This window comes from Neophocaena asiaeorientalis, unplaced genomic scaffold, assembly GCF_003031525.2.
Source record: "Neophocaena asiaeorientalis asiaeorientalis breed wild unplaced genomic scaffold, Neophocaena_asiaeorientalis_V1.1 scaffold91, whole genome shotgun sequence".
NCBI lineage: Eukaryota > Metazoa > Chordata > Mammalia > Artiodactyla > Phocoenidae > Neophocaena > Neophocaena asiaeorientalis.
Window position 1 is genome coordinate 759563 of NW_020173198.1, and position 14561 is coordinate 774123.

Sequence of the window (14561 nt, forward strand, 5' to 3'; positions counted from 1 at the left end):
GGAGCAAGGACACTTCGGTCACAGCAGGACCTGGGAAAGGCAGCTTTATTTTTGCTTAGGGGCACCGATGTGGCCATTTGGCCAAGAAAGTGACTACCAATCAGATGGACTGGGCCCCAGGCAGAGACAAGGTGGAGAGAAGGGCTATCAGGGCCTTCCCCCGCACTCTCCTGCTCCAGGCCCTTCTCACCACTGCAGGCTCCCCACCCCCACTTGCTGCAAGGCTGTGGCTCATGGCAGCCGACACAGTTGACCTCAGGCATAAAAGCCCCAGAGGAACGTGGCCACGGCCATCATGAGCAGGGCATTGAGGTTGACGACTCGGGCCCAGCTTGGGTCCTCACTGATGTCCTCCAGTCGCCTGGCTGCGGCAGCCATCTCCTCCTGGGTAGGGCGTGGGGGACTGCCTGCCCCACCCCTGCTCATTCCACAGAACCAGAGCAGGCACTGGCGGAACCGGCCTGGAGCTGGGGGCGGGGGCTCTGGGAGAAATGGCAGCCGCACAGTTAGTCTGCCCCCCAGCTCCCCCACCCCAACTCCCCGGGCAGTGCCTTACCCTCCATCTCCACCGCGTGCTCAGGGCGCCCGTTCTGTACAGGGGCTGAGGCTGGACCTTCTAGCTCCTCAGCATCCAGGTCCTCGCGCTCCTCCTTGCTGTACCGGAGACTGAAAACCAGGCGGTGGAGCTGGGGAAGGGTGGGAGCAGGGACCAAGTGGGAGTGCTGTTCCCCCACCCCGAACCTGGAGGTCCCCCATCCACACCGGCACTCCCTCACCTCCCTCTGTCCAGCCTGCACACCTGCCCAGGCTCACTCCAGGATGACCTTGCATGGCTGCCCTTTGCCCTCAGGCTAAACCCAAGCTCCTCAGCTGGGTGTTTAAAGCTCTTGGCCCTCTCAGCCCTCTGCTTCATCACCCTGTCTACACTCACGATTGTAGTACTTTAGTCTTACAGCCCTGCTAACAGTGTTCCTTCCTGTGGGTGTTTGCTCACAGGGTTCCTTCCTGTTGCCTTTCCCCTTCTCCACCTGTGGGTTCCTGCCCATCCTTCTGGGCCCACTTCTTTTGTCCTTCCCCCAGTCAGCTCTGCCCTGGGCCACCTGCCTTGCCACAGCACAAGACCAAACCCTGTTGGGGCTTTCAGGGTAGTACTCTGTCCCTCTCCCCCACCAATCAGGCCGAGACTCTGGGGGGCTTTAACCTCCCCTACAGTCTTCTTCAAGCCACCTCCAAAGCACCTCAAATAAATGTGATTTAAATAAAAACATTGTACTTGCTTTGCAAATGAAGCTTCAGACTGGACTCTCAGCCTGCCCTCACCAAGCCTCGGTATAGAAATTCAGGTGCTACCCACTGGGAGTTCTGGGAAGCAGGCTGGCCGACTGCTGGTGGAGAGGGCCCGCAGCAGCCCACGTTTGTTGCCCGGTCCAGAGGCCCGCACTTACGTGCTTGCGCGGGATGGGCGGTGTGCACAGCGAGACCACGAGGGTGAGGAGGCCGGAGCAGATGAAGAGCACGATGGCGAAGTAGAGGTAGTGCACGCGGCAGAGGAGCGCGGGGCACGCCGAGGGGCGCACGCAGCTGCCCGAGCCAAAGGAGAACTCGGGAACCAGGCGTGCCAGACCCATCAGCAGGCCCCCGATCAGTCCCCAGAAGGCGCCCTGCGAGGCCAGAGAGCGCATCAGCCTCGGGTTTCCAAGTCCGGCCCCGAGCTCCCAATGAGCACACACACTCACCTTCTCATTGACGCGGGGCACGAAGAGCGCCAGCACGAAGACGGCCGACACCGGCGGCGCCAGGTAGCTGGAGACCGACTGGATGTAATCAAAGAGCTGCCCGCCCTGCGCCGCCTGCACTACGGGAAGCCAGGCCACCGACACGGCCACGATGAACACCACCCAGAGCCTGCGGTGGACGGCCATCAGGTGGTTTCACCCAGGACCCCGTCTCCCCCTGTCCCTACGAGGGCTCCCTGCCCGCACCCGGGGCTGATTCGTGGGGCAGGAGATGGAAAACCCAGGCCCACCGTCCTACTAGCAGCAACTCGCGGTCGCCCGCGCGGGGCCGCAGGCGCGTGTAGATGTCCATGGTGAAAAGCGTGCTGCTGCTGTTAAAGATCGAGGCCAGCGAGGACATGAGCGCGGCCAGCATGACCGCCAGCATGAGTCCGCGCAGACCTGCGGGCCGACGGAGCCGTGAGTCTGGGGCCACGAGGGGGTCCCGGGAGGGTGCGGGCTGGGCGAGGGGTGACTCCTCCCACTGGCGCCTGTGGGCAGCGGGGCAACCTGGGGGCCCGCCCTCACCGTTGGGCATGAGCTTCACGACAAGCCGCGGGTAGGCGATGTTGGAGCACCCCACCTCGGTGCCACACACGCGCTTGCACACCTCTGGCACCACGCACGCCACCTCGTCTGCGGGGAAGGGCACGACGCGGCTATGGCGGCACCGGGTCTGAACCTTCGGATCCCAGAAGTGGGGACGGGGAATCCCAGTGGAGGAGACATGGGCCCCCCGGGAGGGAGGTGGGACTGGGTGGCCCAGATCTTAGGATGGGAACGGAAATGGGAGACAGGCACCCGTATCTTTGCACAAGAAAGGGGCTGGATGGGGCACAGGACTCTCGGTCGGGGCGGGGTTGCAGACGTTACCCGGATAAAGAATGCGGCTGATCATGCCCGGCATGACCATGAGGAACATGGGCATCAGCTTCAAGTAGCCGCACAGGATGCAGCCCGCCTTGATGTGGGTCAGGTTTTTCCCAGCCAGACAGCGCTGCACTATGACCTGCGACGAGGGGCGTTCAACTAACTGCGTCCAGTCCCGGGTACCCGCCCCTCCCGCCTTGCCTCAACTCGCCGCTCAAATCCAGACCCCGCGGCTGGCCCATCGAAGCGGGCAATTCAGCTCCAAGCGCAGACCCTGACTCGGATCCGGCTCCATCTGGTTTAGCTCTAACTGGCGGGCTTCCCGCTCCCTCGGACCACGCCTTCCACCTGGCTTCCCAGATGGGTTCAGGTTCCACCCATCTCAGCTCCGCCCACCGCGGTTCCAGTTCTGCCCCAGCCTCGCTCGCCGCGCAGGCCCTGACCCCGCACCTGGTCGCTGCACCAGTACCAGCTTGAGACAATGGTAAGCCCCAGAAGCAGCGCAGGCCACGGCAGGTCCCCCGTCACAGGGTCCCGGAGCAGATGGTAGGAGTCGGGCCGGGGTAGATAGCAGGAGCTGGAGATGTTGCCCACCGCCGGATCCTCGGACACCGTCAGGGACGTCATTGCCCCCAGGTATTTGTCGAAAAGCCCCGAATACCCGCCCACCGCGTGGAAGGCTGTGAGGGCAAAGCAGTTAGGGGACATGGTGCCCGCGACAAGGCCCTCCCTAGGACCCACATGCCGCAGACGCGCGATGTCCCTGCTCCCAGGTGGAGAGATCCGCGAACTGTGACCTCTGCGCCCCTCCCCCATCGGCTGAGCCCGTACCGTAACCCATGAGGACGAAGGCCCCCGCGAGAATGACGAAGGTCTGCACCGTATCCGTGTACATCAGCGCTGCCAGCCCTCCTGCAATGGCCTGGGTCAGTGGAGACAGCCCAGACAGGCTGCCACTAGTACATACAGTGTCTTTGTGCGAATTGGAAAAGGGCTCCCCTTTCCTGGAGGGCAAATTTCAAAAGGATGGCCCATTCCCTGGGCTCACGCACTCCGGCATCAGGAGGCAGGGCTGCGTGAGCACAGTGGGGCTGAGTTTTAGGCTCCACTAATGCCAGGTGCCCACGTGCAGGACTTCCACTACAGGCCCTCCCCTCAGCCCCAGTTTTCTCTTCTGTGTGATAGGAGGAGGTGATTCTCTAAGGTCCGATTCTCATCCCATTCGAAGGGACGGGCCCCTCAAGCCGGCCTTGGTACCAGGCCCCACCCACGCTGCTCCAGCGTCAGGCCTCGGGCACCACCCCAGAATCCTCCAACCTGCACAGGGTTTGGTGAACTTTAGAGTCTGGCCAAGTCGGCTCTCCCTTCCCAGGTGTTCAAGAGCTGTTAAATCTTCCTTTTTGCCCAGGCCCAGGACGGGCTCAGATCTCTGAACTTCCAGACCAAATCCAAGGAACGTGGAGGGGGGGAGTAGTTTGCTTTCCAAAGATTTAGGTCCTTCTCCTGCTTGGATCACATGGCACTTAAGAACTTCTCCAGCCCGCTTTCCTTTGGTGACTCCCCTAAGCCCCGCCCACAGATCCACGCTCCCTTCTCTAAGCCCCTGCCACCTGCCACCTGCCACCTGTCACAGTGTAGATCATGGTGATGCCCAGAAGCGCGATGACGGAGGCATAGATATTCCAGCCCAGAGCCTGTTGAATGAATACTGCCCCGGAGAACATATCCACCTTGGGGGGAGGAGCAAGCGCACAGGTCAGGACACAGGGGCCAGGGTGGGGACCCAGGTCCACTTCCTACCCAGATCACGACCCTATGTGGCCACACCTCAAAGGTTCCCTCGTTTTTTGATGCCCTGGTCTTCCCAGATACCTCTCACTATGGTTGTCGCCCCAGAAGCCTATTCCTTCCAGGCCCTGCCTCCATCACGGTTCTTACAGCCATTGCTCCTTGGTCCCGCCCCATCCAGGGCTTTCCAGAGACCTCCACTGGGTGATCCCACCCTACCAGGGTCCCGACCGGTTCCCCGCGCATGCGCACCGAAATCTTGGTGAAGATGTACAGAAAAAGCGAGAGCACGGACAAGTAGAGGCGGATTCGACGGCCACCAAAGCGCTTTCGCAGGTACTGCGGCATCGTAATGACGCCCGCGGTCAGGTACACGGGCACGAAGAGCCAGCCAAGTAGCAGCACCACGAACAGCGCCTGCGGGCACAGCGCGACAGCTGAGGGTCACTCCCTGTGGGAGATCCTGCCATGAGTGCGTCCTCGCCCCTGATGGGTCTGAGGAAACTTCTTCTCTTGATGAAAAGTGCTACTCCAAGGCAAGGTTGCAGGAGGGGCCCAGAGGACACAGATGCAGATGTCCCTGGGCCCTGGTCATTAGGGACAAGGTCTAGATACTTTGTTGGGCCCTTAACTAGAGCCCTTCTTGCCCTGCCAGGACGTGACCCCTGGCCATCCCTCCCAAGATGATCCCTATCCTCCTCGTCCCCCACAACACACACACACCTGAATCCAAGCACAGAACCCTCAGGCTGACCCCCAACTTCTGCCTTCCCTCTCCTCTCCACCCACCCAAACCTTCTGTCCCTCAAGGCTCAGCTCAGAGGCCTCCTCCTCCAGGAAGCCCTGAGCTCAAAGCCCTGATTTTGCTGACCCTCCAAGGTGAGCCTCAGTCCCAGAGCTTCGTCTCCTGCCCCCTTCTGCAAGGGGCTTTCATTTAGCCTAGTGAACCTCACAGGCAACAGATTCAGAGAGCATCAGAAGAAGCACTTCACTATCCTTGAGACTGTTCATCCCACTTCAGAGAGGAGTAAAATCAAGGCCACAGAGGGCGTGGCTGGTCCAGGCTCACATAGCAATAGTGAGTCAGGAGCAGGGCCTACCCCTGCCCTGAACGTGGTATCTCCCACATGCCTCTGCCTCCAAGCTGGCTGCGTGAGCCTCCCTCGAAGCCCAACCCCACCTCACAGCTGGGAAGTCCCACCTCTGGTCTCACATCCCCACCTCTCCCACCTGGAGCCTCTCCAGGTGTGACCCTTCCAGGGGTTCCCACGGGGAGGTGGGGGTTATTGGCAAAATGGGGCGCTCACATTCCACTCAAATCCAGCCACAGCCAGGCCACTTGCCGCGCCCGTCCCTGCCAGGCCCACGAAATGGCCACTGCCGATGTTGCTGGCGAAGAGAGAGGCCCCGACCTGGGTGGCCAGAAGTTGGGGTGAGCCAGGCTGCTCCCTTAGGCCTCCACCCACTCCATAGCCCAGTCTCTCTCACCGGCCACCACGCCATGCTTCGTCCCGCCAGGAAGTAGCCGCCAACGGTGCCTCTGTTGGTTCTGCACATGGACTGCGGGACGGGAGTGGGGAGAGGCCTGGGTTTGGGGCACATCTTTGGACCTCATTAGCCTCCTCAACACATTCCTCGGCCTTGTTTCAGGCTGAAGATTAACCAGCGCACGGCTCCCCTGACGGTTCATACCTGCACCCCCAGCCTCTTCCCAGGCACCCAGATCTACCCAGACCCTAACCTAGGGTCCGGTTCCCCAAGCCTGAGTGTGGCTGCATTCAGCCGCACTTTCCTGGGGACCCTGGATTTGGGCTTCTGGTCAGCCAGCCATTATGTAGAAGAGATCTCATTTAGAATGCTGTCCCGATGAAGATCCACCAACCCCTCAACTAGTCCAATCCAAAGGTGGACAGACAAGGCATGCCTGAGTGTGGGCTGGGCCACCCTGGGGCTAGCAAAAAACTTACTTGCCCCCCACCCCGGGTTTTTCCCTCAAAGATCCAGGCATCCTTCCCCTACCACACATCAGGACTGTCCGAGACTTTTCCCCCAGGCTCCAAAAGCGGGCCCCCAGCAGCATCCCCCAACTTCTCACCCACAAGCCGACACCAATGACCAGCAGGAAATAAGCCGCAATGACCAGGATGTCGGCAGGGTTGTCAATTAGGGCCCTCTGTTCCCCCAGCCCTGGTGCTGAGCCTGCCTCTGTGTGTTCCTCCATTCTGCCCAGAATCTGCCCTTCAGGGCACCAGCCCCTGGATTCCCCCCCAGGGAAGGATTAATGGTTACCCTTGGGGCAATGAGCCGACAAGTCCCCCCTCCCTGGCTTTGTTTAGCTGAATCAGTTCTCAGCGAGGCTGCAGGCTGGTCCTGCGGAGCTGGACACTTTCAAATTCAAGAGCACTCCCCTTCCTGGGCCTTAGCCCCCACCCCTTCCCCAGAGCTCCAGGCTCAAAATCACTTCTTTCACCCTTTAAAAATACTTACCCTTCAGCTTTGACCTAGGGATCCCGGCTGAGCCAGCCCCCTGATTCTGACTAACCCAGAGGGATCATTTTCAAACCCAAATCTGACAGTGTCACTCCCCTGCTTAGGAAGCCTCCATAGCTCCCCATCACACCCAGGAGGAGGCAGCAGCTTCTCAGCCTGATGCCCCGACCCCTGCCCACCCTTCCCCTTGCTCCTCCATACCAAACCCAGAGTGAAATCATATTTCCTTCCCATTCCCTTGCCCAACCCAGCCCCTGTATTCTCATACCCTCAAACTTCTGTATAAGCTGTGCCTTCTGCCTAGAATGCCTCCCTGCCTCTCAAATGGTCAGCTCCTACTTAGCCTTTCGTGCCCAGCCCATGGCATCTCTTTGGGAAAAACTTCTTGGACTTTGCTGACACAGTTCTGAGCACATTGCATGGACCTTGCCTGGGTCCAGGTCTGTCTCCCCAGTTGACCAAAGACTCCTCAAGAGCAGGAAATGATCTGATTCATCCCTGGAGTCCCATTGCTCAGCACAGGGCTGGATGCAAGAAGGGAGAGGCTGGATAAATATCCATACCTCTGCCTTTCTAGAAGAACTGACCAGACTTGGATGTCTGATTTTGGGAACTGGGTTCATGCTGGAGATGGGGAACGGAGAACAATATTTTAGGGGAATGTGATGAGTTATTTAAGGAATGCCTTCATTTTGGTCCCTTCAAAAGCAGACTCTACGATGAGAATTGGGGTGCAATGACTGTACTGGGGAGCCGATCCCAGTAAGGAGTGGGGAAGAGAGACAAAGAAAGGAGAAAAGCCAATAAAGCATGTGTTGATCGAAAGGTTACCACTGTGACAATCCCAGTGGGGACCCTCTGAGACACTGTGGAGAACTCACCTCAGAACTGACCCCCAAGGGGCCAGAAAGCTGGAGTATTCATGCACCAATCCCTGTGAAAAAAAAACAACCTGAGACAGAAACTCAGGGAGCAGCTGGGGAGACTGAGTGTCTGGGAAGTGTCTGCATACGACTTCCCAGGTGGGCCAGGTGGATATGGGCAGGGCACCCACAGTGTCTGCTTCAGTGGGTGATGAATTTGAAGGGCCTGGGAGAAATCCAGGGGCAAGCATCCGAGGACACGTTGGGGTTATGGGCACTTAAAATCAAATCTATGTGTCCTCGCGGGGTCCTGCAAAGCCCTTCGTGATGTGGCACCTAATTCCTCTTTGACCTCATCTCCAACTACTCTCTCCCTTGCTCACTCTAATCAACCACACTGGCCTTCTTTTCTTTCTTCCAATGTGCCAAGCTCTTTCCTACCGCCTGGCCTTTGCACTTGCTGTTTCCTCTGCCTGGGATGCTCTCCTCAGGCTCTTTGCCTGGCTGCCTCTTTCCTCAACCTTCAAAGTCTCAATGTACATATTCACAGAGGCCTTCTCTGACAATCTGGTTCAAGTACTCCCTTCCCCACCTTCACTAACTTAGTTCTCTATATTTTCCTTCTAGCCTTCGCTCCTTTCCTTCCTTCCTCATTCCTTCCTTCATTAGCAAACATTTATGGAGCACTTACCACATGCTAGACAGCATCCTAGACGCTGGACAGATAAAACAAACATGTCATCTGACAAACAAACTCCCAGGAGCTTGCCTTCATTTCAGAAATAAACAAGCAACAAACAAACACTTATTTGCAATAGTGATAAGTGAGGGACTAGGGAGGTGCTGTGGGTGGAAACTAGAGGGAAGGGCCAGCTTTACCTAGGCCATCAAGGAAGTCCCCATTACTTCATCATGCTTGTCACTGTGTGTTTGTTTTTCCTCTGTCTCCCCTACTAGACTGTGAGGCCAAGGAACATGTTCCCTATGGTCTCCCCAGCACCTGGCATGGAGCCTAGGACAGCACGTGCTCAGTAAACACCTGGTAAATGAATGGCTCAAGACTTGGTGGTGGTTACAAGCCAAGGGATGGAAAGCATTCCCCAGGAAGAATTTGTGGAAGAGGAAGAGCAGGAGGCCTAGGAAGACCCAGGGGGTGGAGCCTCAGAGAGGAAAGGATCTGGGGGTTCTGCCCGAGGCCAAGACAGAGAACCTCACCTTTGTCTCTTGCCCACTCATGTTCTCCTTGGCTGTTAGCTCCTCCTTGAGCTGGAAGGGCCTCTGATAATCCATTGTTTCCAGCCTCAAAGGTCCCTGTAGTTAGGACCCAGGAGTCCAGGCCCCCTCCCTAGGGAACTTCAGAGTCTAAGGTACCAGGCTTAGAGAGGCCTCTGGGGCTTAGTGATTCAGATGGAGCCTGAACTTCTCCATACTTAAGAACCCCTGGCCCCACCCTTCTCTGCTGGGGCTAGGCTCAGGTGTCACCTCCTCCAGGAAGCCCTCCTTGACTTCCAATCTGAGTTAGAAGCCTCCTTCTGGCTCTTACAGCCCCCAGCGCTTCCCTCAGTCACTGCCCTGACCACCCCAAGTGTCATCCTCTGCCTAGCGGAGCTGTTATGAGTCAATACCCATATGAGGGAAGCTGTAATTCAATGCCCAGATCCAAAGGGTGGGCACAAATTGGCACTTGAATGGAGCCCCATCTCTGAGGGTCTTTTAAGGAGGGGGAAAAATCTGGAAACCACCCAAGGTGGCAAGGTGGAAGGGAGTGGGAGGGGTACAGATTAAGTGCTTATTTCGAGGATATAAGGAAACGAAGGATGGGGGGTTGGGGACGGGAAGGTTTGGTGGGTCCTGCTTGAGCTCCCGTCCCGGCTTGTCACCGTCTGTACAATCCTGCGCAGGTGGCCAGCTTTTCCTCAGGCGCATCTGACAGATGAAGGGCAGCCTGCAAGGGCTGAGTCTGAAGGTCCGGCTCCCGCCACAGAGCTGTGGCCTAGAACGCATCACGCATCACAGTATAAGGGGCGGGGCGTCGCAACGCGAGGCAGTCCCGCGCAGAGACACAGCACCTGTGTGACGTGGAATGTGTGTTTATGTAGGTAGAAAAAAGTGCACTGAGCAGTGAGGGGCGGGGAGAGGGACATCCTGGCCTGGCCTCGGATTCGTGGTTATTGCAAGGGCCCTCCTCCAGTCGGGGGGCTCCCTCAAGGCTGGGAATAAAGTGAAGGGCTCACGCGGGATCGCTTGCCAGTGTACGACCCACTTCGTGGGGCGCGTGGCCTTAGGATCTGCGGGGCTTTTCTGAACTCGCCCATGGAGAACGTACAGTACCTTCGGGGCCTGTCCCTCCAGTGGGTGGGGCCTCACGGAGCTGGGCTGGGGGAGCCCCACGCTCTAAGAGCAAGGCCTTGGGGTCTGGAGAGCCCGGTCTTTTCGGGAAGGGCGAGGTTTCGGGGGCCGCGCTCTCCCAAAGGGGCGAGCCCGGCAGGCGGTCAGCCGAAGAGCTTGAGGAAGCAGGGCTGGCAGTAGGGCTTGCCCGCGCGCTCCTGGAAGGAGCCCTTGGTGAGCGGGCGCAGGCAGAAGGTGCAGGTGAAGTGGTCCGGATGGAAGCGGCGGCCCAGGGCCGACACGCATCGGCCGGTCACCGGGAGGCCACACGTGGCGCACAGCGACCCGCGCCGCGCGTGGAAATGGTTCTCGCACAGCGGACGGCCCTCGTGCTCAAAAAAGCTGCCTCCCGAGAAGGGCGCGAAGCATTCCTGGGGAAGGGCAACCGACAAAGGATGGGTCAGCGCCGATCTCCAGACGAAATAACTTGCCCTACGAGCTGAATAACCCGACCCCAGTCCCAAGACCCCCCCGCAGCCCCTCGCACTGCCCTCAAAGGCGAAGCCTTGCCTACCCAGGACCCTGCTCTGAATAATCGCCCCGCCCCAGGCTCCTAGTCCCGCCCCGCGCTGGCCAGTCCCTCCCAGGCCACGCCCCCCCAGCCACGCACCCTGCAGACAAAACAGTCTGGGTGCCAGAGTGCGCTGAGCGCCGAGATGTAGTTATCCAGAATGGGGCCTTGGCAGCCCTGGCAGCGCGGGGCGAAGAGCTGCAGGAAGTCTCGGCGGCAGTAGGGGCGGCCCTCCCGCTCGTGGAAACCTAGGAGCGGGAACCGAGTAGGAGGAAGGAAAAGAGTGCGCGGTGGCACCAGGAGCCCCACAAAATCTGAGGCTATGGGGCCAGGGGAGGCGGTAGGCCGAGAGGGATGGGGTCTGGGGCGGGAGCAGAGCGGGAACGGATGGGATGGGAACACACAGGTGGGACAGGTTGGGGCCAGGAGAGAGCAGGAGAAAATTCGCGGCCCCGAGGACTTCGGAGGTCGTAGTGCGCTGGCCCAAAGAGAGCAGGGCGGGATGTCAAGCGGACCCGCGGCTTTCAAGGTGGGAGTCAAGCTCTCACCCTCATCTCCGAAGGGCTCCCCGCAACTGACGCAGCAGAAATGCTCCGGGTGCCAGTGGGTGCCCAAGGCAGTAACCATCTTCTGCGGGGAATAAAAGGGAACACTCAGTGTGGCCCTCAATTTCTACTCCCCTCCCTCTTCCGCCCTGAACCTAGGTGATTGGGTTGAAGTACGAGTGTAAGGTGTGGGAGACCTAAGCAGGAACTTGGGAATCAAAGAGAGAGGGCGAAGTCTAAAGGGCCGTGGACGAGAACGAGGGACGGGGCTGGGGTGGGCGTGGGAATGGGAGAAGTGTAAGTGGATGAGGCCCATCCCACAGGCGCCTTGGGTGAGACAGAGGCGGGGCTCACGTGTCGGATGGGTTGATTGCAGAGGCCACATCGTGGGGAGAAGCGCTCGAAGTAGCACTCGGGACAGAAGGGAGCTCCATCCTTCTCGAAGAAGCTGCTGCCTCCCAGGGCTGTGGAACAGCCACCGCAAACGAAGTGCTCAGGGTGCCAAGCACGGCCGAGCGCCGTCACCACCTGCGAGTTGGGGGGTGAGGCCTGGGTCAGAGTGGCCCTCGGGCTGCCATGTGCCCAGTGAGTCAAGGTTTGCATAGCACTTTTCGAATCTTATCTCTGAGCAATCAGGATGAAGAATCTAACGTTCAAGTCACTCAGTCTGTAAGTGATGGAGACTCAACCCGTCTTCCAGCACAGTGCCTAGGGCCCAGCATACTTTAGGAACCCACAAAAATGTTGTAGTTTCTTTTAAAATTAGAAGAAAAAATGAGCTAGGAGAAGAATGACTTCATATATAATACTAATATATTCATTTTATACCAACACAGTCATAAAATGCAATTTTTAATATATTTTATTAATGGAAGAAGGGGCCCATGAAGGTGAAAGTGCTTAGGGCCCACGAAAGTCATAATGCCACCCTGCTTTGCTGAGATTGGAAATTCTAGGATGGTGGTAGGGTGCTTTATCTAGCAGGAGGAACTAGGTCAACCACTGGGCACCGTTGCCAGTAACATCTGCTCAGTAATAAGCCAAGGACCGGAGCTCCTGAACCAGACAGGTGGGTGGAGCCAATGAGGCTTTTGTGGAGATTAATTGAGATGGGGGTTTGTAAAGGAGCTAGCGTAGAGCCTGGCACACAGTAGGACCAGAATAAATAACAACTGGATTGGAATTCTTACTCTGCCACTTACTTGCTATGTGACTTGGAGTTTCAGTTTCCTCATCCGTAAAATATGAACAACAATAATGCCCACTGGCTCTCAGTAAAGATGGGTCTGTGGGTCTCTACTCCCTTATTCGCAGGGCTCCACTTACTTGCCCAGCAATGGGTTTATTGCAGGAGCCACAGAGGCCCTTGGCTTGGGTGGGAACGCCTCGGCGGCTGAGGTCAGACTGAAGCAGCCCCAGCATGGTGTCTAGGCTGCCTTTGCCAGCGGGCCCTGGTGGGGAGGGGGAGCCCTCATTCACGGAGCTTGGCACTGGTGGCTGGGTTGGCCCAGAGGCCGGAAGCTGCAGCAGAGAGGACAGGAGAGTTGAGTCAGCAAGGCAGCAGATGTGGGAGGGTCTAAAATGTGTTGAGAGCCACAAATCCACACTGGCCCACCCCTCACTCCCTGAGTGACTCACATGATTCTGGACACGGAAGTCAGAGAGTGAGGCCATCAGCCTATCTAGCTCCAGGGTGGCTGAGGTGGCCGAAGGCTTTGGGAGAACAGGGGATGGACTGGGAGGGCTGTGAAGAACACAACTTGTGTCAGCTTAGAGCCCCAGAGTAACGCTTCCTCCTGTAACTCAGGCATCCAGGACTGATCACCCCTCTCCCAGCCCTGCCAACTATGCCAAACTCACAGGCTGGGCCTTTTCTTGTCCTCAGATTGGTCCTCCTTCTGCTCTCCTGCAGTCTCCTTGCTAGATGGGAACTGAGACATTATTTCATCTGCAAAGAGGATAGAAGGGCACTGGACATGGGGCCATGCTCTAGCCTCCTTCCCAGTTACAGCTTTAGCTGCTACTCTGGGAAGGCTATACCCACTTAGTGTCTGCCCTGCCCTGCCCGCCATCACATCAAGCCCTGCCCCAGTTACCCTGGTACCTGTGATGTTGAACTGAGTAGCGTTAAGTTCCTGAAGCAACCGGTCTAGCTCACAGAGACCCGTGCCCAAGACACCACAGGAAGAGGAGAATGGAGGGGCTGCAGGGGCCGCAGGCTTCGGGGACCGAGGCTTGCATACCGTGCTGGGAAACAGGGTGGGGGCCTGGGTTCAGGGGTGGGGAATACAAGACTGAGTCTCAATGGGCTCCCCCATCCCCCAGTACCCAGCCCCCTCACCTGTACAGATGATCCTTGTCCCCAGAGGCTCCTGAAGATTCCCCGGACCCCATCTATAGAGAAGGACATATGTGTGGGATGATAGGCCTGTACCGTACCCACTCAGGCCTAGATTCCCTTTGCCCCTACCAAACCTGGCCCTAGTGGTTGCCGCAGTCCCCAGCATCTGATCTCACCTGTGTCAGAGGAGACGTGAGGGGCTCTGGGGGCCGCTCTTTTAGAGCCCCTGACCTTGGCATGTGAGAGGTTGTGGTCTCCAGGTCAGAGAGCAGGGCATCTGCAGGGAGAGGCCGTCAGGGTGAGAGGTTGGGAGGTCAAGGTTAAGGCAGAGACAGGGCCTTAAGAGATCAGAGAACAAGTGTTCTAAGTGGACAGTGTTTGAGGAAGATGGAAGCCAGTATTAGGAGCAGAGGTCAAGAATCAGAAGAAACACAAAGCCAGACCAAGGCAGAGATGTGGAAGGGCAGCAAGGACTATTTATGATCAGAACATCCCACGTGGCTCATCCTGAGATTCATATACAAATTCAGCTACCTGATTCTTTTATTCTCTGAATCTTCCGTAATGCAGTCAGAAGCGGCTTTTTACTGGAGCCAAATTTGGCTTCACCCCAAATTGCTCAATTGGCTGTATGCCCGACACCAGCTTTCTGATTGGATGTTCTTTCTGCCACACCCCCTACACCTAAAGAGACCCCTCCCAGCCCTGGCCCACCTCCAGACGCCACTGGGCTCCACCCTATGCACCTCATTGGTGAGTCCGCTGGGACCTGCTTTCTGATTGGCTTATTCTTCACCGTACCAGTGCACGTTACCCCAGCTGAGCAGCACCCCCTACTGCAGGGTGCTGGAACATTTTCTCTCCCACGAAGGGCACAGCCTTCCAGTCCCAGTTCTGACAGGGAGGATGAGATGCCTGGGTGCGCCTTCCTGCCCCAAGACCGACCGACAGACAGATAGATACACACACACACACACACACACACACACA

At 57.9% G+C, this 14561-nt stretch overlaps 2 protein-coding genes across 4 annotated transcripts in view; both read right to left on the minus strand.

The window, feature by feature from the left end:
- Positions 1-29: 29 nt before the first annotated feature.
- On the minus strand, positions 30-6674 carry SLC5A2 (solute carrier family 5 member 2). 2 transcript variants are annotated; one of them, XM_024744244.1, is made up of 14 exons: positions 6529-6674; positions 5922-5993; positions 5741-5845; positions 4686-4850; positions 4270-4375; positions 3477-3557; positions 3096-3325; positions 2649-2784; positions 2304-2411; positions 2027-2177; positions 1737-1905; positions 1446-1661; positions 557-686; positions 30-482 (listed from the first exon to the last, which is right to left on the minus strand). In XM_024744244.1, the coding sequence occupies exons 1-14, from the start codon at positions 6652-6654 to the stop codon at positions 256-258; spliced, it is 2022 nt and encodes a 673-aa protein (XP_024600012.1). In that variant the 5' UTR covers positions 6655-6674; the 3' UTR covers positions 30-255. The 2 variants fall into 2 exon arrangements, with proteins under 2 accessions (XP_024600012.1, XP_024600011.1); XM_024744243.1 differs by having other exon boundaries at positions 1446-1905.
- A 1850-nt stretch (positions 6675-8524) lies between these two features.
- TGFB1I1 (transforming growth factor beta 1 induced transcript 1) overlaps positions 8525-14561 on the minus strand; it is a 6702-nt gene continuing 665 nt past the window's right edge. For both annotated transcript variants that reach the window (XM_024744248.1, XM_024744249.1), the window contains exons 2-11: positions 13748-13848; positions 13572-13624; positions 13335-13477; positions 13091-13178; positions 12869-12974; positions 12557-12751; positions 11585-11758; positions 11234-11315; positions 10785-10933; positions 8525-10545 (exon numbers count right to left, since the gene is read on the minus strand). In XM_024744248.1, the coding sequence (XP_024600016.1) occupies positions 10279-10545; positions 10785-10933; positions 11234-11315; positions 11585-11758; positions 12557-12751; positions 12869-12974; positions 13091-13178; positions 13335-13477; positions 13572-13624; positions 13748-13848 (1358 nt within the window). In that variant the 3' untranslated portion in view covers positions 8525-10278. The remainder of the gene's footprint in view (positions 10546-10784; positions 10934-11233; positions 11316-11584; positions 11759-12556; positions 12752-12868; positions 12975-13090; positions 13179-13334; positions 13478-13571; positions 13625-13747; positions 13849-14561) is intronic.